This window comes from Bufo gargarizans, chromosome 6 (assembly GCF_014858855.1).
Source record: "Bufo gargarizans isolate SCDJY-AF-19 chromosome 6, ASM1485885v1, whole genome shotgun sequence".
Taxonomy (NCBI): domain Eukaryota; kingdom Metazoa; phylum Chordata; class Amphibia; order Anura; family Bufonidae; genus Bufo; species Bufo gargarizans.
Genome location: NC_058085.1, coordinates 221175750 through 221202966, shown reverse-complemented (window position 1 = coordinate 221202966; position 27217 = coordinate 221175750). Strand labels below are relative to the sequence as shown.

The 27217-nt window shown below is 42.6% G+C and overlaps 1 protein-coding gene across 1 annotated transcript in view; it reads right to left on the bottom strand.

The window, feature by feature from the left end:
- Window positions 1-27217, bottom strand: part of LOC122942090 (transmembrane protein 132A-like) — a 1044148-nt gene that overhangs the window by 803800 nt on the left and 213131 nt on the right. The window contains 1 exon segment of the mRNA XM_044299585.1: window positions 14495-14701. Coding sequence (XP_044155520.1) covers window positions 14495-14701 — 207 coding nt within the window.

Genomic DNA, 27217 nt, shown 5'->3' with positions numbered 1-27217 from the left:
ATATGAGCTTGGGACCATTTTACTGCAGGGATAGTGGTGGTCACGAGACACAGAATCCTAATGATATCTCTGATAGATGTCCTGTCCGATTGATGAAACAGTGTTACATTCTGAATTAGTGAGACTTGTTTCCCCATCGGGAGAAAATAAGACAGACTGGAATCCAAGAGTATTCCCAGAAATAGATCCGAATTCTGCGCATTTATCAGCCATCCCAGGTCTGACAGGATTCTCTGTACTTCCTGCAATTGTTTTAGAATTTCTTCTGTTGGAGCTGCCACCAGGAAGTCTTCCAGATATGGAATAAAAAAAATCTTTGATAGATGTAGGTAACTTGAAACTTCCACTTTCGTGAATGCTCTTGGTACCTGAAATTAAAAATGCTGCAAACTGCCCTGAAACCAGACCACCATCCTTAAATATTTTTGGTACTGATTGTAGATCAGTATATGATAATAGACGTCTGTTAAGTCTGTGGTTGCCATAATGAAGTTCTTTGTCAGCAGGTTCATTGAGGACTTCACAGTTTCCATTTTACATTTTTTGTACACCATGTACTTGTTGAGAGCTTCGAGGTCAATGATTGCTCTGAATGCACCGTTATTTTTTTTCATCCAAAAAATTGAAGAATAAAATCCCCTCTTTCTTTCCTGAACAGGGACTGAAATTATAGCTTATTTCTTGAGTAGGAGAGATAACTGAAGCTCTAGTGCCTCCTGGTTTTCTATGGATAGCTTCTTTCCAGATATCTGCTTGGATAAATGCTTACAAACTCTAACTGGCGACCTGCACTTACTACTGATAATACCCAAGGGAAAGCATAAATCTTTTCCCAGGCCTTGACATAGTTTCTCAGTCTTCCCCCTACTGGACATCTGGTGTCATTGTGAAGTAGGTCTAGCGGATTTGTCAGGGTTAAAGAGGAACCCTCTTCCTTTCCCTTTAGAAGCCTGCCACGTAGAGTTTGAGTCTTTTTTCTTTTGATTAAACGTAGGACGTCCCTCGGAGCAAAAGGACCTCCTTTGGTGAAAAGAAACTTAGATTCTGTTGGGAAGCCTTTTTTTCTCTATCTGAAGCTTTTTCCAGAATATCATCAAATGAGGTCCTAAAAAGTATACCGCCTTCGCAAGGAATAGAGCAGAGTCTGTTTTTAGAAGCTGAGTTGCCAGACCGCGATTTCCCTTCTAGAGGCATTCAATAAGACGCTTGTTTCAAAACCAGAATAGAGGCTAAAATGTCTTCTCTAGGAGTGCCGGACTCAATATGCTCTTCAAGTTGGGACAGCTATAATGATAGAGTTCTTGACGTATAAGTTGCCGAAATCCCAGGATGCAGGATGGCAGAAGAGTATTCCCATGTTGTTTAAGTAGGGATTCACACTTTGTCCATAGGGTCCTTAACCCCTTCACGTCTGCAATCTGTCTATATACGTGATAACTACACATGCCCCGTGCAGTTATCACGTATATAGACGTCGGGACCTTTAATTAGAGGAAGCGCTGCTTCACTGCTCTATGCAGCGCTTCCCCGCAATGAAATTGGCTTCCTGCTTCTGCCCAGAGATGACCGAGCCTTTAGCTTCGGTTTCTGGGCAGAATATTTACTGTGGACTACCATGATTATTGTCCAATCGTGGTGGTCAGAAAGCTTACATGAATCGGCGCTCCCCTGCAGCTTCCGACTCACTCCTCCTCCCTCCTCCTCCCTCCTCCTGAACAATTAAAACATGCCTCGATCTTCTGCCCAGGGATAACTGAGTTTCTGGGCAGAATAGTCTCTTTTGACCACCATGATTTTCGGCCAATCGTGGTGGTCATATTGCTTACATGAACCGGCGCTCCCCTTCAGCTTCAGCCGGGCCCCGACTCACTCCTCCTCCCTCCTCCTCCCTCCTCCTCCTCCCCCAGGACATCAAAAAGTAAAAGACATGCCTCGATCTTCTTCTGCCCAGGGATAACTACGTTTCTGGGCAGAATATATTCTGTTGACCACCACGATTGTCCAATCGTGGTGGTCAAATGTTTACATGACACAGCACTCCTGTCCTTATTTCAGCCCCCCTTCTCCCCCTTCACAGCGATCCAGTGAAGGAGGACTGAAGACACAGTGTGACACTTCTCTCTATATCTTTATACATAGTATATAGATATATAGATCACCATATTATCTATTATTTGCCCCAACCAGATTAGTCAGGTAGGAAAAAAAAAAAAAGAAAGAAAGATAAGGGTATCTCTCTCTATAGAATATATATATATATATATATATATATATATATATATATATTACACGTCACATCCAGGTAAATTGAAAAAAGTGGTGTCCTTTAGTGATGTTTCAGTTCTTTTACTGGAAATAATCCGCTTAACCCCTAGTAAGAGAACTGTCAGTACTTGGGTGAATAACAGACACCACTTTTTTTTTTCACTTCACCTTGATGTGACGCAGCTTTTCTTCATATATATATATATATATATATATATATATATATATATATATATATATATATATATAGTGTACATATATATATCAAAAGGAAAATTCAACCCACCGTCTTGAAATACAAGTTTCAGAAAGCGGACTGAAACGTTGCATGAGTGAATAAAGGACCTCACATTTTTTTCACCGATTGGAAGTGCTGCAGTCTTTTCTTCTTTGTATTTCAAGACGGTGGGTTGCGTCTTATTGCGGGCAATCCATACTTTGGTTACAATTTTGTGCTGCCTTGAATTTTCCTTTTGATATCTATACAGTATATAAAAAAAAAGCAGTGTCACATCCAGGTAAATTAAGTGGTGTCCTTTAGTGATGTTTCAGTTCTTTTATATAATCTGCTTAGTACCAGTAAGAGAACTGAAATATCGCTACTTGGGTGAATATAGGACGCCACGTTTTCACTTTATCTGGGAAAAATGTGACACCGATTTTTTTATCTTTTTTATACAGCAGATAATTGGTAAGGCACACGATTTATTCCTACACTGAGAGTGCTGCCCTAATTTTTTATATATATATATATATATATATATATATATATATATATATATATTTTTTTTTACCAACTTGATTAGGCAGAAATGGAAATAAAGTGACAGACAGAGTGATAGCAGTTTAGGTGGGGATCAACCATCTGACAGATAAGTCTCATTCACACATCCGTGTCCGTGCTCAAATCTGTGAAAATGTGGTCAGTGATGCATCCATAAAGGATCTGTCTTAGTTTTTTCGTTCTAATAATCCACGAAACACGGATGGCATTCTGCACACTTGCATGGAACACTGATGTGTGAATGAGGCTTTAGAGAAGAAAAAAAAGCCGCACAATATCCAATTTCAGTGAAAAGAGTAGTGTCCTTTATTCACCCATAAAGTTGGATGTGCTGCGGCTCATGCACATGACCGCATGAATTTTGCAGTCCGCAAAACAAGGATCCGCAAAAAAAATTATATCTGCATGACACCTGTGTTGCATCCCTTTTACACAAGCAAGCTCCACACATTAGTCTCTCAGCACGTGTCAGCGAGAGCACCCATCCTGACCTTCCAGCACTGACGGGGTTACATAGCATTATATTGATTTATGATGCAGTGTAACCCTTGCATAATGCTGTCAGTGTTACTGTATACAATACATTCCAAAACTGTAAGGCCCAGTTCACACTTCAGTTATTTGATCAGTGATTTCCATTTGTGAGCCAAAACTTGTAGTGACTCCTACTCAGAGATCAGCTATGATGGAAAGATTTGCACCTAGTTTTGGCTCACAATAACTGATGGAAATAACTGACCAAAAGTCACATAGGGCTAATTAGGTTGCAAGGGGGGGGGGGGGGGTCACTCACATAAGCGTTTTGATTTCCGTATAACATGGTTATAATGAAAAATAACAGAATTGGTATAACGAAAAACAAAAGGAACACTTTCTGTTTTAATCCATCCTAATATAGTTAAATGGAGAATAAATAGTGTTCACTGATAGTTATTTTTTAAATTTTATTTCAGAAATATGTCTCAGAAACAGTACAGTGCAGATGAGGCTTACGAACTGCTGTGCTTAGACAGTGAGCTGTCTGATAACACTGATAGTGATGTCAGTTTCTGTGGTTTTGAGGAGAGCGACACAGAGAGCTCTGACAGTAGTGTGCATGCTGGACGATTATCAAAGAGGTGCAGAACCACCAAACCACAAAATTCTGACACGCCTACCACCAGCAGAGACGTGCCAACTACAAGTGCACCAAGTTCAGACACGCCTAGCACCAGCAGAGATACACCAACTTCCAGCAGAGAGGCACAAGTGCCTGAAATGCTCCCTCAAATTGCATCTCTGAATTGGCAACCTCCAAGTACAGGCATCCCGTTTGTCCCAGAATTTAATGCTGTACCAGGTATTACAGTGGATGTAACTGGATTTTACCCACTACAGTTTTTTCAGCTGTTTTTCCCGGACAACCTTTTTGAGCTTTTTGTAAAAGAGACAAATTTATATGGTGCTCAATATATTTCAAATAACCCCTCCTCTTACTATGCCCGGCCTGGACAATGGACACCCAGAAATGTGGAAGAAATGAAAAAATTTTTGGCCTTAACATTTTCAATGGGTATCGTAAAAAAACCTACAATACGGTCTTATTGGGAGGCAAGTCCCATTCATAGCACCCCAAGTTTTGCAACTGTTATGTCCAGACAGCGATATGAAATACTCCTCAAGTTCTTCCACTTCAATGACAACAGTCAGTGCCCCTCAAATTCTTCTCCGGATTACGACCGGTTATATAAAATTAGGCCGCTTCTTGATTACCTGTCAGAAAAATGTTTAACGGTTTATACCCCCTCTGAAAATGTCTCAGTTGATGAGTCACTTGTAAAATTTAAAGGAAGGTTACATTTCAAGCAATTCCTTCCATCCAAGCGGGCCAGATATGGCATCAAACTTTACAAGTTGTGTGAAAGCACAACAGGTTACACTTCTGCATTTCGAGTGTACCAAGGGAGGGACAGCGAATTAAACCCCCAAGGATGCCCAGCTGGTTTAGGAGCAAATGGAAAAGTTGTCTGGGAACTAATGGGTCCTCTGTTACAAAAGGGATACAAATTATTTATAGACAATTATTACACAAGCATTCCCCTTTTCCAGAGCCTGCAAGAAGCAAATACGGGAGCATGTGGCACATTCAGGAGAAATCGCAGAGGTTTTCCACAATCCCTGCTGGCAAAAAAACTACAAAGAGGACAATCTGATGCCCTTCGTAGTGGCAACCTGCTGGCACTACGCTACAAGGACAGAAAAGATGTACTTATGCTAAGTACGATTCACACAGAAGCCACAGTGCCAGTTAGAGAAAGGGGGTCAACGACCGATAAACAAAAACCGACTTGCATACTAGAGTACAATAAGTACATGGGGGGCACTGACCTGTCTGATCAGGTACTTAAACCATACGAGGTAATGCGCAAGTCCTATGTATGGTATAAAAAGTTATCCATCTATTTGCTACAGATGGCAATGTACAACTCCTATGTGCTGTACAAAAAGTCTGGGGGAACACAAACATTTCTTTGCTATCAAGAAATAGTTATTGAGAAATTAATGTACCCCATTAGAGGCCCCACCCTACCACTGGAAGCAGAAGAAATCAGGAGATTAGTTGAAAGGCACTTTATTGCAGCTATACCCCCAACACAAAACCAAACACATCCACAAAGGAGGTGCCGTGTCTGCTCAAAAAGAGGCATCATACGAGACACAAGATACTTTTGCCCTGACTGCCCCTCTCGGCCAGCACTGTGTATTGGAAACTGTTTTAAAGTGTATCATACACGGGCACGCTTTTAAATTTTCTTGATGAAGAAAAAATATATATAATGCTGTTCTCTTTTGGTATTTTTGGTACATAAAGTACTTATACTAGTATTTATTTATTTTTGTAGTTTGCTAAATCAGCAGCATAGTGAAAAAATGCAGTTTTGTTACATGTTCCAACAAAAGGTGTAAAAAATTGAAAAAGTTATTTTACAATAAACCTCTTGTTGAATACTTTGTATTGTCTATTTTACCCAGTAGTGTCCTTTTTGGGTGATTTTTTATGTTTTGGCTGCATAGGGCCACTGCAAAGACAACATGCTGCTATCTGATAGATGGAAAAAATGGCACTTTAAAGCTGAAAGGTATGCCTTTACTTCTGGGCGCCATAAAGTGCCCTGGGAATGGGCGACGTACACAATTGGGGTGTCATTTTGTGCAGGAGAGTTTCCTGCATTGATATTAGGGTGCTTTTTATTGATAGCTTGCAGCATGTTTGCAGTAATTTGGGCTAAATTAGCAGCAAAGTGAAAAAATGCAATTTTTTTATTTTTTGTCCAATTTTCCAACAAAAAGTGGGAAAAAATGGAAAATGGCATTTTTACAATATACCCCTCGTTGAATACTTTAAGATGTCTATTTTACCCAGTAGTGTCCTTTTTGGGTGATTTTTTATGTTTTGGCTGCATAGGGCCACTGCAAAGACAACATGCTGCTATCGGATGGACTATGGAAAAAATGGCACTTTAAAGCTGAAAGGTATGCCTTTACTTCTGGGCGCCATAAAGTGCCCTGGGAATGGGTGACGTACACAATTGGGGTGTCATTTTGTGCAGGAGAGTTTCCTGCATTGATATTGGGGTGCTTTTTCTTGATAGCTTGCAGCATGTTTGCAGTAATTTGGGCTAAATTAGCAGCAAAGTGAAAAAATGCTATTTTTTTATTCCATTTTCCAACAAAAAGTGGGAAAAAATGGAAAATGGCATTTTTACAATATACCCCTCGTTGAATACTTTAAGATGTCTATTTTACCCAGTAGTGTCCTTTTTGGGTGATTTTTTATGTTTTGGCTGCATAGGGCCACTGCAAAGACAACATGCTGCTATCTGATGGACTATGGAAAAAATGGCACTTTAAAGCTGAAAGGTATGCCTTTACTTCTGGGCGCCATAAAGTGCCCTGGGAATGGCCGACGTACACAATTCAGATATTCTATATGTCCTGATCAGTAAGGTAATATATTTTGGTATCAATATTTGCATTTGTACTACTAATCAAGGGATTGTAGTGGCCAAATTAACAAAAAAAAGTTAAAAAAAATGACTTTTTTCACTATTTCTCTGCTCATAATAATAAAAAAAACACAGTAATTTATTAAATCAGTCAATAAAATATTTACCCTATGTGTCTTGGAAAAAATAAAGTCAAAACAGTTATGATATGCAAAGCACTTGTAAAGATATTATAATTTAAAACTGCATACCAGAACTGTAAATTTTGACCTGGACATTGGGGCATCAATGACCCTTGGTCATGAAAGGGTTAAGGAGACCCAAATCCTCAAATGACAAGGAAGATTTTTTTAGAAATCCTTGATACTGGGGTATCAACTTTATGGGCTTTACCCGAAGTATTAGAATCTTCATCTTCTAATTCTTACTTTCTCTTAATTATTCTGGAAGCTGACTGCCTCTTTTCAGGATCTTTCCATTCATTCTGGATTCGATTTTTTAAATATTATTGTGGACAGGGAAAAAAAACGCTCTTCTTCCTATCGGCTAGCCCCCAAAACATCTGATCTTGCACCGAAAGGGGTTCTTTTGACTCCTCTAGGTATATCATAGCTCTAATATTTCTTTTAAGGGATTCAGCCTCTTCAATACAGCAAAAGGGTCGACCTGATGTATCTTCAGATATGCTAGATTCAGAGTTTGATGAAAGCTCTTCTTCATCAAAGTCTGACTCTCGTTCCTCCACCAGAGAAGTCAAAGCCCTAGACGTAGGGGGTTTTCGCGACAGTATTGCCATTTTTGCTTCAATGGCGGTCACCACTTCTTTAATTAAAGATTTAAGATTTTCCACTAGGGATGGAGACTCTTCAGAAAATGTTTTTCTGTACACTTGGAACATAAAGCTTTCTTGGAGGAAATAGAGCAAGACCTTTTACATAACAGGCGTCTCCTTTTCTGCAATGGCTCTCCTGCAAACTTCGAATCCTCTTTTCCCTAGAAGGGAAAGAGGGGCTAACAATTAGTGTTGATCACGAATATTCAAATTTTTATCGCGAAAAATACTTAAAAAATTCGCGAATATAGTTATATATATTCATAATTTCGAATATTCGATTTTTTCCGATTTTTTTTTATTTTTTTTTATCAGTACACATGATCCCTTCCTGCTTCTAGCTTGTGGGCCAATAAGAAGGCTTCAATATACATAACTTTAGGAGGAGTAGTGCTGAGCGGCAGGGGTCATATTTCAAAATGCACGATTTTTTTTTCTTGAAAAAATCAGCAATGTAATGATTATGTAATATGCAAATTTTCGTAATTCTAATTTTCAGATTTGAATTTTTTTATTGCAAATTTTTCAACTTTTAGACAAAGAAGATTATAGCACTATATTAGCTAAATTGCGCTATATTCGTTTTTTTTTCGAATATTCGCTATATTGCTATATATTCTTGTTTTAGAATATTACAAATATTCGAAAAAACTAAGTTATAGCAATATAGCGAATATTCAAAAAAAAAACGAATATAGAGCAATTTAGCTAATATAGTGCTATAATCTTCTTTGTCTAATAGTTGTAATTTTTTTCTCATCTGAAGTTCAGATTACAACTATAAAAAAAAAAGATTATAGCACTATATTAGCTAAATTGCTCTATATTAGTTTTTTTCGAATATTCGCTATATTGCTATATATTATGAATATTCAAAAAAAAAACTGTTATAGCAATATAGCGAATATTAAAAAAATCGAATATAGAGCAATTTAGCTAATATAGTGCTATAATCTTCTTTGTCTAATAGTTGTAAGTTGAAAAATTCGCAATAAAAATTTGAATCCGAAAATTCTAATTACGAAAATTAGCATATTACACAATCATTACCTTGCCGATTTTTTTCAAGAAAAAAAATAAATCGCGAATTTGACGAATATTCTAAAAAATATTCGCGAAATATCACAAATTCGAATATGACCCCTGCCGCTCATCACTACAATTAGAGGGAGTAATAAACCAAAAGCAAGCCTGCAGCAACCTCTTACACAAAAAAATAAATCAATCCCACCAAGGGAGAAATAAACCTCAAGAAGGAGGCTTAGCAGGCTAGAGGGCCTGGAAGGGTCAGTGGCTTTGCGGGCAGAATCACTGTCAGGCTGGAGAGACATGTTGGCCAAAGGAAACAGTAGGCACCCTAGGCAGAACGCCAAACGCCGAATCCTCCTGCTGCTTACTTCCTGGATATAGAGGGAGATGACATCAGACACTCCGCTACGTGCCGTGTCATGATGTCATCTCTCCCATGCTCTCCTGCCCGACACTGAAGGAGCACTCCCTGGCCCTGGAAACATTCCCTTATCCTCTGACTTCTAGATTCCACAACCAGAGGGAATACGGACGTACAGGGTAGTTGATACACACTGAACTAACACCAAGAGGTGGGGAGAGCTTTTCCACATTAGCTCGGCGATCCCCCTCCTACAGCTGCCCTCCCAACCTGTGCCGGGGATAACAAACCGAAAGGCAGTGTCTTTTCCATTCGCTGACAGGAAACTGGAGCAGGTAATGGGGAGGAGGATTTTATGTGCTTATCTATTCTGGATTCCACAACCAGAAGGAATACAGACGTATGGGGTAGTTGGTACACACTGGACTAACACCAAGAGATGGGGAGAGCTTTTTCACATTAGCTCATCGATCCCCCTCCTACAGCTATCCTCGCTACCTGTGCCGGGGATTATAAACCAAAAGGCATTGGGCCAGATTTGTCATTACTCTGACAGCTCACTCCACTTTCACATATGGCTAAAGTCAGTTTTAGCCAAGTCAGATTTATGAACGGCCCTTTAAGACTGTAATAAATGTGGTTTGACGGTAGCAGTTTATCTGTCAGTAAACAGCTTTACAAAAGTCGCACAACTTTACGAGAAAGTTGCACGTCTTTGCGAAAAAGTCGCATGTTCTATTAAAAAGTCTCATAAGATAAGCATGGTCCTCACTGGAGTGAAATTGCGACTTTTTTGCGACTTTTTAAATAGTCTCAATAGTAAATCTGTCTAGAGATTAATTTACATAAGAAAACACGCCCACTTTCAGAAAACTGGCGAGCATAGTGCAGAGCAGAAAAAAAAAAAAAAAAAAAAAAAAAAAAAAAAAGCAAATTTTTGCGCAGTTTTAGTGATTGCGCAAAAATTTGCGACTTTTTCACTCCATTATTCTGACTTGAGCTAATAATAAATCTGGCCCATTGTGTCTTATCCATGCGCTGACAGGAAACAACTGGAGCAGGTAGTGGGGAGGAGGATTTTATGTGCTGATCTATTGGCTGTTTGCGGGCCCTAAGGAGGCGGGTTACCCTCCAGGTAGTGCAGTTGTGGAGGCGTGGGGAAAGTTATGCTGAATCGTTTCTGCCAAAACTATAAATCAACTTCTTGGCTCCTCCTATCTTATAACATGCTGTCTGCAACTCAAGCACAAAGTTCAATGTGACAGGTTCCCTTTAAAGGTTTAATGACCAGCATTTATTTTTTTTACTCTGCATTTCAGCAGCAATTTTAATTTTCTCATTGCGGTGTCTGACTGAGGTATATTTTTATCTGGGAATTTTCTTTTCTTTTATTTATTTTTTTGCTTTATTCAGGGGTACATATACATTTTTTGTTGTGAAAATATAAAAAAATATAAACTTTTTGGCATAGATTTTTTTTATAACATTCATGTTTCACAAGCAACATGATAGAATGAATTCCTCAGGTTATTAAAGTTGTGTGGATAGCAAATATAAATGTGCAGTCTTATTTTTTAATTTGTGTGTGTACTATAAAATGTATTTTAGACTAAATAATGGCCTTTAGTTTTTGAAAACCCATTAATCTAATAATAGGGTGGGGGTAGGAGTCCTGTTTACTCATGCCAGATAAATGGGTCAACAGTTGGAGATGGCACTTCTTCCGATCCCAGCTGCATTAACAGCAAGGCCCCATTCACACGTCCGTAAAGTTTTTTGCGGATCCACGGATCCGCGGATTCTCAAAACACGGACACCGGCAATGTCTGCATTTTGCAGAACGCACATCGCCGGAACTAATTGAATATGCCTATTTTTGTCCGCAATTGCGGACAATAATAGGACATGTTCTATTTTTTACGGGAAAGGAATTTCAGACCCAGAATTGCGTGTCCGCAATTCCGTATCTGGGCAGCACATTGTGCTGCCCCATAGAAATAAATGGGTCCGCAATTCCGTTCCGCAAAATGTGGAACAAAATTGAGGACGTGCAAATGGGGCCTAACAGTTGGTTCATAGAGCTGGGGTAAGCAATCCCCTTATACAGCAGCAACTATAAAAGATGTTGCTGCAGCCTGAGGCCATCACCTACAGCTGTCAAGGGACAGTGGGCAGTCATTAAGGGGTTAATTTTAAATTTGGTGCTCCTTTAAAGGGGTTATCCAAACCTGGAAAACCCACCCACAATGATTGGGCCCCTCATACAGAGAATATTTACCTGGCCCCATGGCCTGTGTCCTTCCAGATCCTTCCTTGGATGTTGTGATCTGCATGCTGGGGAGATGCATCAACGGCCATGGAGTGGGTTGCAGCCAACAGCAGGTCAACTGGGCATTGTGGGTGGGTTTTTCAGGTTTGGATAACCCCTTTAACTCAGGAAGTAAAATTAGTATATCACACAGCTCAACACTAAAAACATCAAAATACATCAGTTTTTCGGCATGGTTCTTGACCACTTTATTGCACAACGCGCAACTAAAATCCCATTAAGGCCTCTTTCACACAGGCGTCGCTGAAGAGCTCCGGATGTGTTGCGGGTGCATTGCGGGAAACCTGCTTGAGTGCAGGTCAGTTTTGTCTGAAATTGCATTATGGTGTTCAAGTTTTCCACGCTGGTGCAAAGCGTTTTAATGCGTTTTGCGCGTGCATGATAAAAAACTGAATGTTGGTACCCAGACCCGAACCCGGACTTCTTCACTGAAGTTCGGGTTTGGGTTCGGTATTCTGTAGATTTTATTATTTTCCATTATAACATGGTTATAATGGAAAATAATAGCATTCTTTAATACAGAATGCTAAGTAAAATGACCATTGAGGGTTAACAAAATGATTACTCACCTCATCCACTTGGTGAGCGCGGTGACGTCAGAGCAGGTCTTGCTGAATGAAGATAAAATAACCTTTTATCTTCATTCAGCAGGACCTGCGCTGACGTCACTGCGCTCACCACAAGAAGAAGAAAGAAGACCATAACCGCTGAGCGATCAAGTGGATGAGGTGAGTAATTTTTTTTATTCTTTTTTAACCCTCAATGGTCATTTTACTTAGCATTCTGTATTAAACTATGCTATTATTTTCCATTATAACCATGTTATAATGGAAAATAATAAAGTAAATGGACTTTAACGGGGTTCATCCCTATTTATATCATCTCCTTAGCAACCATCCGTGAAAATCTTATTGCATATGCACTTGCTTGCGGATGCAATGCAATTTTCACGCAGCCCCATTCACTTCTATGGGGTCTGCGTTGCGTGAAAAATATAGAACATGCTGCGATTTTCATGCAACTCACAAGTGATGCATGAAAAACATCGCTCGTGCACACAGTCCCATTGAAATGAATGGGTCAGGATTCAGTGCGGGTGAAATGCATTCACGTCACGCATTGCAACTGCATGGAAAACTCGCCCGCGTGAAAGGGGCATAACAAAAACAGGAATTTGCAGTTAACTGTGTGCAGTTTTACTGCTCAGTTAATGACACCAAAGCACATTACTAGTATGTGTGAATACACCCTGAGGGGACGGCCACATATTCAGATTTCTGAATGCAGGTTTAGTAGGAATAAATAAATAAATAAATCTAAAAAAGACCATAAAAGTAGAGAAGGTAATAAAGGGGTTGTCTCACTTCAGCAAATGGCATTTATCATGTAGACAAAGTTAATACAAGGCACTTACTAATGTATTGTTATAATCCATATTGCTTCCTTTGCATTATACACTGCTCGTTTCCATGGTTACGACAATTCTGCAATCCACCAGTGGTGGTCATGTTTGCATACTATCCCATGTACTATACCATTAAAAAGCACTATCCCATGTACAGTCGTGGCCAAAAGTTTTGAGAAATACATAAATATTGGAAATTGGAAAAGTTGCTGCTTAAGTTTTTTATAATAGCAATTTGCATAAACTCCGGAATGTTATGAAGAGTGATCAGATGAATTGCATAGTCCTTCTTTGCCATGAAAATTAACTTAATCCCAAAAAAACCTTTCCACTGCATTTCATTGCTGTCATTAAAGGACCTGCTGAGATCATTTCAGTAACGTCTTGTTAACTCAGGTGAGAATGTTGACGAGCACAAGGCTGGAGTTCATTATGTCAGGCTGATTGGGTTAAAATGGCAGACTTGACCTGTTGAAAGGAGGGTGATGCTTGAAATCATTGTTTTTCCATTGTTAACCATGGTGACCTGCAAAGAAATGCGTGCAGCCATCATTGCGTTGCATAAAAATGGCTTCACAGGCAAGGATATTGTGGCTACTAAGATTGCACCACAATCAACAATTTATAGGATCATCAAGAACTTCAAGGAAAGAGGTTCAATTCTTGTTAAGAAGGCTTCAGGGCATCCAAGAAAGTCCAGCAAGCGCCAGGATAGTCTCCTAAAGAGGATTCAGCTGCGGGATCGGAGTGCCACCAGTGCAGAGCTTGCTCAGGAATGGCAGCAGGCAGGTGTGAGCGCATCTGCACGCACATTGAGGCGAAGACTTTTGGAAGATGGCCTGGTGTCAAGAAGGGCAGCAAAGAAGCCACTTCTCTCCAAAAAACCCATCAGTGACAAATTGATCGACTGCAGAAAATATGGTGAATGGACTGCTGAGGACTGGGGCAAAGTCATATTCTCCGATGAAGCCTCTTTCCGATTGTTTGGGGCATCAGGAAAAAGGCTTGTCCGGAGAAGAAAAGGTGAGCGCTACCACGGAGCACCGTGCCATAAGGAAAAAGTGATAACTTAGTGGCTCGGGGGACCAAAACATTGACATTTTGGGTCCATGGCCTGGAAACTCCCCAGATCTTAATCCCATTGAGAACTTGTGGTCAATCCTCAAGAGGCGGGTTTCATACAGTGTACAGCCACCACTGATGGAGTGCAGGGTGGTCGTAACCATGGAAATGAGCAGAGTATAATGTGATGTAAAAATGAATCAAGCAAGAAAAGGAAGCAATATGGATAATAACAATACATTAGTAAGTGGCTTGTATTAACTTTCTCTACACGATAAATGTCTCTTACTGAATTGGGACAACCCCTTTATGGACAAATGTCACTTCTCCTTTTTGAATTCATTCTGGTTTTGGTTTCCAAAACCACATCATGAAATCTGAATGTGTGGCAGCACCCTAATAAACAAACACAACAGTAAAGTAATAAAGACAACCACTCACTTGTAATCTGCAAGATCCTTGAACAATCATTGATTCACGTGCCACTTGCACTGTCACACACTGATCCTCAGATACTCTTGAGTGACTATCGATCCCTGAACGATGAAACAATACACGTGCCACAGGATCAGAGGGAGATACCTCTCCACAAACAACCTCACTTTGAATCCCTTGCAGTCGAGCTCCCAGTATTTTAAATGGAATATTCTGTAAAAAAAAAAAAAAGGGATAATTAACTTGTGTAAATAAAACTGAGACATGCAAAATACTGGGGGAAAAAAGTGCGAGAGCATAGTAACATAGTACATAAGGCCGAAAAAAGACATTTGTCCATCCAGTTCGGCCTGTCATCCTGCAAGTTGATGCAGAGGAAGGCAAAAAAAAAAAAAAAAAAAGAAGGGAGGTAGAAGCCAATTTTCCCCACTTTAGGGGAATAAGAAATTCCCTCCCGACTCCAATCAGGCAATCAGAATAACTCCCTGGATCAATAACCCCTCTCTAGTAGCTATAGCCTGTAATATTATTACACTCCAGAAATACATCCAGGCCCCTCTTGAATTCCTTTATTGTACTCACCATCACCACCTCCTCAGGCAGAGAGTTCCATAGTCTCACTGCTCTTACCGTAAAGAATCCTCTTGTTGTCTGGTTGTCTTTGTTCTAAAGTGAATAACGCTAATTTTCTAATTTTCCATAATCTTTCAGGGTACTGTAGTTGCCCCATTCCAGTTATTACTTTAGTTGCCCTCCTCTGGACCCTCTCCAGCTCTGCTATGTCTGCCTTGTTCACAAGAGCCCAGAACTGTACACAGTACTCCATGTGTGGTCTGACTAGCGATTTGTAAAGTGGTAGGACTATGTTCTTATCACGGGAATCTATACCCCTTCTGATACAACCCATTATCTTATTGGCCTTGGCAGCAGCTGCTTGATGCTGTTTTTTGCAGCTTAGTTTGCTGTTTATAAAAATTCTTAGATCCTTTTCTATGTCCGTGTTACTGAGTGTTTTACCATTTACTATGTACGGGTGACTTGCATTATTCCTTCCCATGTGCATAACTTTACATTTGACAGTGTTAAACCTCATCTGTCACTTCTCTGCCCAAGCCTCTAATCTATGCAGATCCCTCTGTAATAGTATACTGTCCTCTTCAGTGTTAATTACTTTACACAGTTTAGTGTCATCTTCAAAAACTGATATTGTACTATGCAAGCCTTCTACAAGATCATTAATATATATATTGAAGAGAATAGGGCCCAATACTGACCCCTGAGGTACCCCACTAGTGACAGTGACCCAATCTGAGTGTGTACCGTTAATAACGACCCTCTGTTTTCTATCACTCAGCCAGTTACTTACCCACATACAGACATTTTCTCCCAATCCGAGCATTCTCATTTTATATACTAGCCTTTTATGTGGTACATGCTTTGGAGAAGTCCAGATATACGACATCCATTGATACGCCACTGTCAAGTCTAGAACTTACCTCCTCATAGAAACTAATCAAATTAGTTTGGCATGACCGATCCCTCATGAAGCCATGCTGATATGGCGCTATTTGCTTATTTCCGTTGAGATGCTCTAAGATAGCATATCTTAGAAAACCTTCAAACAGTTTACCCACAACAGATGTTAAACTTACCGGCCTATAGTTTCCAGGCTCTGTTTTTAGACCCTTTTTGAATATTGGCACCACATTCCCTGCCAGTATAGAGTCCACAAATATCAGAAATAAGGGTTTGGCTATGACATTACTTAATTTCCTTAGGATACGGGGGTGTATGCCATCCGGTCCTGGCGATTTGTCTATTTTAATCTTTTTAAGTCACTGTTATACTTCTTCCTGGGTCAGACAGGGCACTTTTAATGGGTAATTTATTTTTACATTCAGCATTTCATCTGACAGTTTATTTTCCTCAGTGAATACATTGGAGAGAAAAATATTTAACAGCTTTGCTTTCTCCTCGTCACTCTCTGCGACTTCCCCCTCATTACTCTTTAAAGGGCCGACACCTTCAGATTTATACTTTTTAACATTTATATAATTGAAGAAGATTTTAGGATTAATTTTACTCTCTTTGGCAATTAATCTCTCGGTCTCTATTTTGGCCGCCTTTATTTCTTTTTTACATGTTCTATTTTGTTCCTTATAGTTTTCAGTGCTTCCTCGTTTTCAGTCCTTCCTGTTTTACTGAATTATGCTTTCTTTTTGTTATTTATTGCTTTCTTTACAGTTCTTTTTATTCACATTGGTTTCTTTTTGTTCCTTAACCTTTTATTCCCATACGGTATGTACCTCTCACAATGCGATTTTAGGATGCTTTTAAAGATATCCCATTTTGTGGCTATATTTTTATTTTTGAGGACTTTGTCCCAGTTAGTTAGACCTATGGCCTCTCTTATTTGGCTAAATTTAGCTTTTTTTAAGTTATTTTTGTTCCTCTTTGTAGAAAAAAAAGGTATTTTTGTTCTTTTGAATGATAATTGGAAGGTTATTACTTTATGGTCACTATTTCCCAGGTGTCCTCCAACCTGCACGTCTGTTGTTCTGTCCGGCCTATTGGTTAATACTAAGTCCAGTAAGGCCGTCCCTCTAGTCGGGTCCTGAACCAGTTGGGAGAGGCAATTGTCTTTGGCTATTGCCAAGAACCTGTTTCCTTTATGGGATATACAGCTTTTAGTTTCCCAGTCTATATCTGGGTAGTTGAAGTCCCCCATAATAACCACCTCATTATGATTTGCTGCCTTGTCTATCTTGTTTAGTAGTAGATTTTCTGTGGACTCTGTTATATTAGGTGGTTTATAGTAAACTCCTAATAGTAATTTAGCATTGTTTTTAGCTCCATGTATCTCTACCCACAGTGACTCCACATGTTCATATCCTTCACTTATATCTTCCCGGAGTGTGGGCTTTAGACAGACTTTAGGCAGACCCCCCCCCCCCTCTGGTTTTGGTGATCCTTTCTAAACAGACTGTAACCTTGTGCATTAACTGGCCAGTCATAGCTCTCATCCAGCCATGTTTCCGTTATTCCCACTATGTCATAGTCCTCCTTACACATCACTAATTCCTGTTACCCAGTTTTATTAGTCAGGCTTCTGGCATTAGTATACATACATTTTAGAGGTTTATGTATTTTTTTGCCCTACACCTTTCCTTATGAAATGTTCTAGTCCCTCCTTCCATTCCTCCCACAGCAGCTTTAAAAAAGGTATTCCAGTTGTATAAAGTTATCCTCTATCCACAGGATAGGGGATAACTATTAGATCAGTAGGAGTCCTACGACTGTGACCCCCACCGATCAGAAGTACCCCCTGCAGTCCCCCTGAAATGAATGGAGCAGCCAGTGGCACCTGCGCTCCATTCATTTCTATAGGAGCTTCCAGAGAAAGCGAAGTGCTGTACTGGAATATCCCTTTAAGGCCTTTTACACTGCCCTATGTTTGGGCAGTTTGTTGCTAAATAGCATTGGTATGAGCGCTCGTTAGCAATAACCTGCCAATGTAAAGGTCCCGCCATTGAATGAACGAAACCGTGGCTGCATGAAGTGCAGTGCGGCCTACCAATGAAAACAGTGTCAGATTTTCGGCCTGCAAAAAAAAGTTTATTGAAAAAAAGATCCTTGAGAAAACAAGTAGTTACTATGTACACTACGTGCAGAATTATTAGGCAAATGAGTATTTTGACCACATCATCCTCTTTATGCATGTTGTCTTACTCCAAGCTGTATAGGCTCGAAAGCCTACTACCAATTAAGCATATTAGGTGATGTGCATCTCTGTAATGAGAAGGGGTGTGGTCTAATGACATCAACACCCTATATCAGGTGTGCATAATTATTAGGCAACTTCCTTTCCTTTGGCAAAATGGGTCAAAAGAAGGACTTGACAGGCTCAGAAAAGTCAAAAATAGTGAGATATCTTGCAGAGGGATGCAGCACTCTTAAAATTGCAAAGCTTCTGAAGCATGATCATCGAACAATCAAGCGTTTCATTCAAAATAGTCAACAGGGTCGCAAGAAGCGTGTGGAAAAACCAAGGCGCAAAATAACTGCCCATGAACTGAGAAAAGTCAAGCGTGCAGCTGCCAAGATGCCACTTGCCACCAGTTTGGCCATATTTCAGAGCTGCAACACACTGGAGTGCCCAAAAGCACAAGGTGTGCAATACTCAGAGACATGGCCAAGGTAAGAAAGGCTGAAAGACGACCACCACTGAACAAGACACACAAGCTGAAACGTCAAGACTGGGCCAAGAAATATCTCAAGACTGATTTTTCTAAGGTTTTATGGACTGATGAAATGAGAGTCATCTGGGCCAGATGGCTGGATTGGTAAAGGGCAGAGAGCTCCAGTCCGACTCAGACGCCAGCAAGGTGGAGGTGGAGTACTGGTTTGGGCTGGTATCAAAGATGAGCTTGTGGTGCCTTTTTGGGTTGAGGATGGAGTCAAGCTCAACTCCCAGTCCTACTGCCAGTTTCTGGAAGACACCTTCTTCAAGCAGTGGTACAGGAAGAAGTCTGCAAGGTAAGAAAAACATGATTTTCATGCAGGACAATGCTCCATCACACGCGTCCAAGTACTCCACAACGTGGCTGGCAAGAAATGGTATAAAAGAAGAAAATCTAATGACATGGCCTCCTTGTTCACCTGATCTGAACCCCATTGAGAACCTGTGGTCCATCATCAAATGTGAGATTTACAAGGAGGGAAAACAGTACACCTCTCTGAACAGTGTCTGGGAGGCTGTGGTTGCTGCTGCACACAATGTTGATGGTGAACAGATCAAAACACTGACAGAATCCATGGATGGCAGGCTTTTGAGTGTCCTTGCAAAGAAAGGTGGCTATATTGGTCACTGATTTGTTTTTGTTTTGTTTGAATGTCAGAAATGTATATTTGTGAATGTTGAGATGTTATATTGGTTTCACTGGTAAAAATAAATAATTGAAATGGGTATATATTTGTTTTTTGTTAAGTTGCCTAATAATTATGTCCAGTAATAGTCACCTGCACACACAGATATCCCCCTAAAATAGCTAAAACTAAAAACAAACTAAAAACTACTTCCAAAAATATTGAGTTTTGATATTAATAAGTTTTTTGGGTTCATTGAGAACATGGTTGTTGTTCAATAATAAAATTAATCCTCAAAAATACAACTTGCCTAATAATTCTGCACTCCCTGTATATTCAGTTTTTTGACACTCCTATCAAAAGAAAGGGCTATTGTCCTCCACAAAACCGACAATACTTGAACCTGCGGTAAGATTGTTCGATCAAGCACAAAGATTCATGAAAAACCAGGATGTGTGCATAGCTCCATTGATTTGTATAGGTCAGTGTGCTATCAGTTTTAAAAGCTAAAGCAAAATACAGTCATTTGCATGAGGCCTTAAGGCCGCTTTCAGACGAGCGTATTTGCAATGCATATATAGTCCGGCTTTAATGTACCAGAAGCCGCTGCTAATGTTAATGAATGGAGCTAATTCACATGGGCGATTCATTTCAGTCAGTATTTGAATTCCGCAGCATGTCCGAGTTTTGTGCGGATTTGTTTCCAAATACGCACATTACAGTCTGTGCAGATCATAAATAATGAGGGAAAGAAGAAATACGCATGCAAATCCTGATGAAATCCCGAAGCAATCCTGATGGTATATCATCAGGATCCTGAGCCAGAATACTGACGGATTTCAATACGCTCGTCTGAAAGCGGCCTAAGGTCCTGATTCACATTGCAGCAGTGCTGCATTTTGGATGTGGCAAAAAAAGACATAAAACAACGACATATCTGCATTTATGCTGCACTACCTTCCAGCAAGGGAAAACACAAAGCAGACCTGAATTGCATTAATGTCCTGTAACTCAATTTTGTAATTAATGGAATTCAAGTTTGCTATGTCTGATTAGCTCCCCCCCCCCCCCCCCTTTCCTGGAATTGCAAACACTGCATGCAGTTTTTTTATGTTTATGGGAGAGGCTTAACTGTGACGAGTGGGAGAAGCGCTTCCCCTGACCTAGCTGGCTGTGTTGTGCCAGAAGCCAGGAGCGTGGGTAAGCCTAGTAGTGGGCATACCCTAAGGGGAGTGTTTGAGAACGGGGGGGGGGGGGGGGGATGAACAGAAGCGCCCTGAGGAGCTGGAGGCTGGGGTTTAAAAATGTAAGATGCCCCTCCCACAAATTCAGGCTGACTTTTCAGCCTTCCACTTATGGGAGAGGCCTAACTGTGACGAGTGGGAGAAGCGCTTCCCCTGACCTAGCTGGCTGTGTTGTGCCGGAAGCCAGGAGCGAGGGTAAGCCTAGTAGTGGGCAAAAATAACGAGGAGAGCAGAGTAGTGACGGAAGACTTTAATGCCACTCAGAGAGCAAGGTAACAGAATGCCTGGGAAATTTCTACATGCGGGTTCGGGATGTATCTCGTGAAGCAAGAAGAGCGCCACCTACCCATGCATTTAATCACGTGTGCCGGGACCCCGATTTTTGATGCTGAGGACGCGGCCCCGATGCGGAGCGAGTGACCTGTGAAGGCCAGCGGGTCATAATATGGGACACAAACTGGATTGACGTCAGGGGCCCCCCACGCCAAGGAAGCAGCGGGGCCTCTGGGGAGGCATCCTTCAACAGGGCCAGCAGTTGACGGAGGCACCAATCGTTGGAGGTTTTAAAGAACCTGACCTCCGAGGGTGGACCATGCTGATTGGCCTTCGTGGAAGGGAGCCAGAGGACAAAATAGTCAAAATAGTCATGGGCCCAGGCCAACTGTTGCACCTGCAACCCCTGCTGTTTAGGGGAGGTGCTGGTGAACTCACCTGGCCTGAGGAACCCGTAAAAACCGAGATACATGGCTGCCTTGATGATCAAACTAGGAGTGGCCAAAAGGAAGTCCATCCAGCGCGGACGAGAGTCGCCTGAACATCTCACCGGAGACAGGCTGCCTGCGGGCGGGAGGGACGACCTCGCACTTCTGGATCCCCCTAAGGGCAGCTTTTACTGCTTGCACTGAAAAGATGGAACCTCCATTTGGGTTACGAAGCATAGCGCAGTGCTGTACCCCCGCTAGGTCTAGTTTGATGGTGTTAAATGCCAGCCTGAGGTTGCGGTGACAGTGCGCTATGAACGCCAGGGTGTAGGAGACATCGTCCAAGCCACCTTGCGGGTGGGACCTGGCGAAATCTTCGTAGACCTTGAGGCCGGCTCGGTAGTTTCTGACGGTATTGGAGGAGAGGGAGTGCTGAACCAGGTTCCTGGCGTGGGCAAGGAGGGACTCTAGTCCATCACTAGAGACTGGAAGACCGGAAGGGGGAACCCCGAGGGGTCCGCTCCTGGCAGCACCTGAAAAAAGAGGGGGAAATTAAATCGGGACAGGGCATCTGCCGCCACGTTCTCGACCCCCGGGATATGACTGCAGAACACATGGAAATTATGAGTGAGGGAGAGCCAAACTAGTCTGCGCAGGAGGGACATGATCCTGGGGGGTTTAGCCCGACCTTTTGTGATGATGTCCACCAACGCTTGATTATCGGTGATGAACATCACTGGTGTGTTCGCCCAGCGGTGACCCCATACCTGGGCTGCCGCCACGATGGGGTAGAGCTCCAGGAGGGAAGATGAATTCAGATTTTCGGCGACTGACCAAATTTCTATGGACCACTGGCCAGCCATCCAATGGGACCCAAAAATAGCGGCATACCCCCGGGACGCAGCGGCATCCGAGAAAATGGTGGGGTATGACGGTGCCCATGATGGTACGAAAAGGGAGATCCCGTTCCAGGAGGATAGAAACAGGGACCACATGGCCAAGTCCGCCCTGGCATGGCTGTCCAAGTGGACGATGCTGCTCTGGTCAGGAGCCGAAGGCAGGAGCTGGAGCAACCTGGAGGTGAAAGCCCTGCTCTGGGGCATAATTCTGGAGGCGAAGTTGAAACGCCCCAGCAGGGACTGGAGCTCCACCCTAGACAGATAGCCCACGGACATGGCGTGGGAAATTGCCGCACGGCAACTCATTTTCCCCCGGGAGGCTGGCCTCCATCCGGATGGAATCCAGGGTGATGCCGAGGAACGTCACCCAATGGGCGGGGCCCTCGGTCTTTGCATGGGCTATCGGGACCTGCAGACAGGAAAAAAATCTGGAGAAGAGTAGCCAGGTTGCCCGACCTGCCTTGTGGACCCTCGATGATCAGGAAGTCATCGAGGTAGTGGATGACCGAATGTAATCCGCCATGGTGATCGAGGATACAGTGCAGGGCCTTGGCAAATTGGTCGAACAACCAAGGGCTACTCTTTGACCCAAACGTGAGCCTGTTTGCGAAATAATAACGATTGGCCCATTGAAGCCCGTAGTAACCCCATAAGTATGGTTTGACGGGGAGGAGCTTGAAAGCGTCCGAGATGTCCGCTTTTGCCAACCAGGAGCCCCTGCCGGCGTTCACTATCTCTCTGATCGCTTCGTCTATAGAGGAATATTTGATGGAGAATTCCTCGGATGGGATGAGCGAGTTCAGACTGGGGACGGCAGAGGCATGAGGCGCGGACAGGTCATATATTAACCTTTTTTTATTTGTATTTTTTTTGGACACCAGACCAATGGGGTTGATGCGCCAAGAAGAAAATGGTATTGACTCAAGCGGACCAATTAGGAACCCTTTGTCGACTTCCGCTAGGAGCAACTCTTCAACCGCTGCCGGGTCTTCAGAAGCCGACCTCTGGTTGCCGCCCTCCCTAAATATCTGCGGCAGGGCGATGAGGCCCGTGTGAAATCCCTCTGTGAAACCGGACAGCAAGAACTGCACAAACCCCCTATCGGGGTGGTCCTGCAGAAGGATTCCAAGGAGGTCCAGGTCAATGTCGGCTAGTTATAGCTGCTTTGCCGACCTCTTGGGACAGGCGGAACGCGGGTGAGCCCTGAAACACTGGGAGCAGACATGGAGGGCCCTGCAACTGTTGAAACCACAACCGTTCATGTTGTAATTATTGCAGACCTGGGACTTGCCCAGGTACACGATGGGCCTGCCCAGTTTGTCCACTCCGGGGGTGCCCAGTTGGAGACCTGAGGAACTAGGCAGGGACCTATCCTGGACAGGGTTGACCGCGTTCGGACACCAGTCCATGGAATGGAAGATGGACTGGCACCCGGAGGCAGAGGTAGGTGCGTGCCTGGGCGATCCAGGAGGCAGAGGTAGGTGCGTGCCTGGGCGATCCAGGAGGCAGAGGTAGGTGCGTGCCTGGGCGATCCAGGAGGCAGAGGTAGGTGCGTGCCTGGGCGATCCAGGAGGCAGAGGTAGGTGCGTGCCTGGGCGATCCAGGAGGCAGAGGTAGGTGCGTGCCTGGGCGATCCAGGAGGCAGAGGTAGGTGCGTGCCTGGGCGATCCAGGAGGCAGAGGTAGGTGCGTGCCTGGGCGATCCAGGAGGCAGAGGTAGGTGCGTGCCTGGGCGATCCAAGAGGCAGAGGTAGGTATGAGCCTACCTTTATTAAAAAACATATATTTTTTTAAATATATATATTTTTTTAAATATATATATATATATATTCTTTTTTTTTTTTTTTTTGAGGGCATGGGTCATCGTTGCCCGGGGGCTAGATACCCTTGCTTGCCGCGTGTGGATAGACCAAATGGCAATAGACCAAATGGGAACACTAAAATACAGAAAAATGTTTACTCCAGGGATCAGATTTCAGGCATAGACACAAGCTTCTGTGCAATCATGCTACACTGTGAATTCACTTTAAACAACATCTGCTAATGGCCTATCAATCATGAGGAGGGATCCATAGAAAAATGGCCCAACAGTTTATGCTTAAATTTTATTAGCAAGTGATGTGTATCTATGCTGAGGTCTGACAGAAGCACTCCGGTGTGCGCTCCAAGCTGGAACGCACGCCGAACCCATGACCAGGCCCAGGCCCGGCCGAGGGATTCCGGCGTGCGCTCCAAGCTGGAACGCACGCCGGCCACGTGACCAGGCCCAGGCCTGGCCGAGTGGAGAGGGGGACCCGCGGGCCAGACCCTGCCCCCCCTGCTGTCTCGGGGGGAGTTGGAGGAAGGCAAAACACAGAGAGAACGTACAGAACTATATGCAAGTTGTATTTCAATGGGAATTGAATGTAATCATTAGTACATGTGGAACACAGGAGGGAACCAAGGAATAACCAGAAGCAATTTGAGGCAAACTGTGTATCGGCATGCGTTCCACGCTGGGACGCACGCCAACTCTGGGAGCCGGGAGTATGTGACTGCGGCTGATGGAGCCCTTGTGGCGCATTGTTTGCGCAGAATTACCTTTCCTGAAGAGGAGACGGCAGTGTATAACAGCGAAACGAACCAGACGAAAGCTACTCACGACGTGCACAGATGCAGTACCAGAGCAAGCGACTCCTTATCCAGACTGTGAACAGAAGCGCCCTGAGGAGCTGGAGGCTGGGGTTTAAAAAGGTAAGATGCCCCTCCCACAAATTCAGGCTGACTTTTCAGCCTTCCACTTGTTTTGCCACATACAGAACACAGCACCACCGCGACGTGTGGCAACATCCTCAGGATGCAATATCTATTTTTGGCCACAATTTCTCTATTGCCTTCTGTGTAAAAAAACAGGAATGTTACAATCCTTTGCACCTATTCCTTCTACATTAGACTCTGAGGAAAAAAAATGCTTCAAAAAAGTGTGCAGTTTTTGCATCATATCGTTAGCAAACTTGAAATACATTAATGTAATGAAATGTTTTATTTTTTTTCTTAATGTATTTCAATTTTGCTGTGTGTAATTTGCTTTTTATTTTTCTTTGTTGCGAAAACCGCTCGCTTTTATTTTTTTGGGCTGCATCCAAAAGCACCACCTCGATTTGTAGCAGTAGACTGAGGGTACTGCCAAATAATGCAGTTGGGATGTAGTTACTACATCAACAAACAAGCTTTCACAATGCAGTTAAAGAATGCAGCCAGCTACAGTCAATTAAGGCCCCTTTCACACAAGCGTGACGGATTAGGTCCGGATATGTTCAGTGTGTTCAATGAAACTCGCACCATTTTGCAAGAAAGTTCAGTCAGTTTTGTCTGCTATTGCGTTCATTATTATTATTTTTTTCGCACGGTGCAATGTGTTTTAATGCCTTTTTTTCGCATGTGATAAAAAACATCTCTTAGCAACCATCAGTGAAAAACGTATCACACCCGCACTTGCTTGCGGATGCAATGCGTTTACCACGCAGCCCCATTCCCTTCTGCGGGGCCAATGCAATGCGTGACGTGAAAACTCGTGTTAAAAGGGGCCTAAATCATTTAGATAATTTCCATTTTGCCGAACACCAGTGATTAATTAGGTTACTAAACTGAATAAGGCTGAGTTCACACTTCATTTATTTGATCAGTTATTTTATGCCAAAACCCATAGTGAATCCTATTCTGAGGAAAGGTATAATAAAAAGATCTGTACCTGTTCTGTGTTTTTGACCCGCACCTAGACTTGGCTCACAATAACTGACAGAAATTACTGGCCAAATAACAGAATTTGTGAACTCATCCTAAATGCTATAACTGTTGTAAATGCATCCATTAGAGGAGCAGAACAATGTTTAATAAAGTAAGGTCCTACGACCAATGTTGAAGAGAGGTAGAGACACAACAAAGTCCCTACAATCCAGTTTATTGATTTTTCCAGCAAACTTTCAGCATAGTGCAGCCGGGTCAGGTAGTCAGTAGAGATGTCGCGAACATAAAATTTTCCGTTCGCAAACGGCGAACGTGAATTTCTGCAAATGTTCGCGGACGGGCGAACCAGGCGAACCGCCTTTGACTTCAAAAGGCAGGCGAATTTTAAAACCCACCGGGACTCTTTCTAGCCACAGTAGTGATGGAAAAGTTGTTTCAAATTACATAGTTGACGCAGAGTTGGATTTTAATCCATAAAGGGCATAAATCACCTAACAATCCTAATTTTTTTTTAACAACATGGTTTAAAACATCCAGTGTGTGTATACGATCAGGTATGATGTTGTATCGATCAGGTAGTGTAAGGGTTACGCCCGCTTCACAGACATTGACAGACCAAACTCCCCTTTTAATGCACCGCAAACAACCGCAAACAGTCCATTTGCCCAACAGCAAACCTCCCATTTGCACAAGGTTGGATACCAAGGTAGCCATGTCCCGTTGATTTCATTGAAGGTTTCTTCCTCCACCCAGCCACGTACAACACCAAGGGTCCCTGAAAGGTGAATTGAATTGATTTTTCGAATGGGGAGATGGTTAAAAAAAAAAAGCTGTCTCCCTCCCCTTTGTTTGAATCCACGCCACGGTCACTGCGTCTGCGCCGTGCAATTTACTGTCACACCCGATATGAGTGGTATTTTCTATAGTACTATTCTCATCAGTTTAATCCCTGTTACGTAACGTCCCCAATCTGGGGTCCATTTATTAAATTGATTTTTCGAAGGGGGAGATGGTTAAAAAAACGCTGGCTCCCTCCCCTTTGTTTGGAATCCACGCCACGGTCACTGCGTCTGCGCTGTGCAATTTACTGTCACACCCGATATGAGTGGTATTTTCTGTAGTACTATTCTCATCAGTTTAATCCCTGTTACGTAACGTCCCCAATCTGGGGTCCATTTATTAAATTGATTTTTCGAATGGGGAGATGGTTAAAAAAAACGCTGGCTCCCTCCCCTTTGTTTGAATCCACGCAACGGTCACTGCGCCTGCACCGTGCAATTTACTGTCACACCCG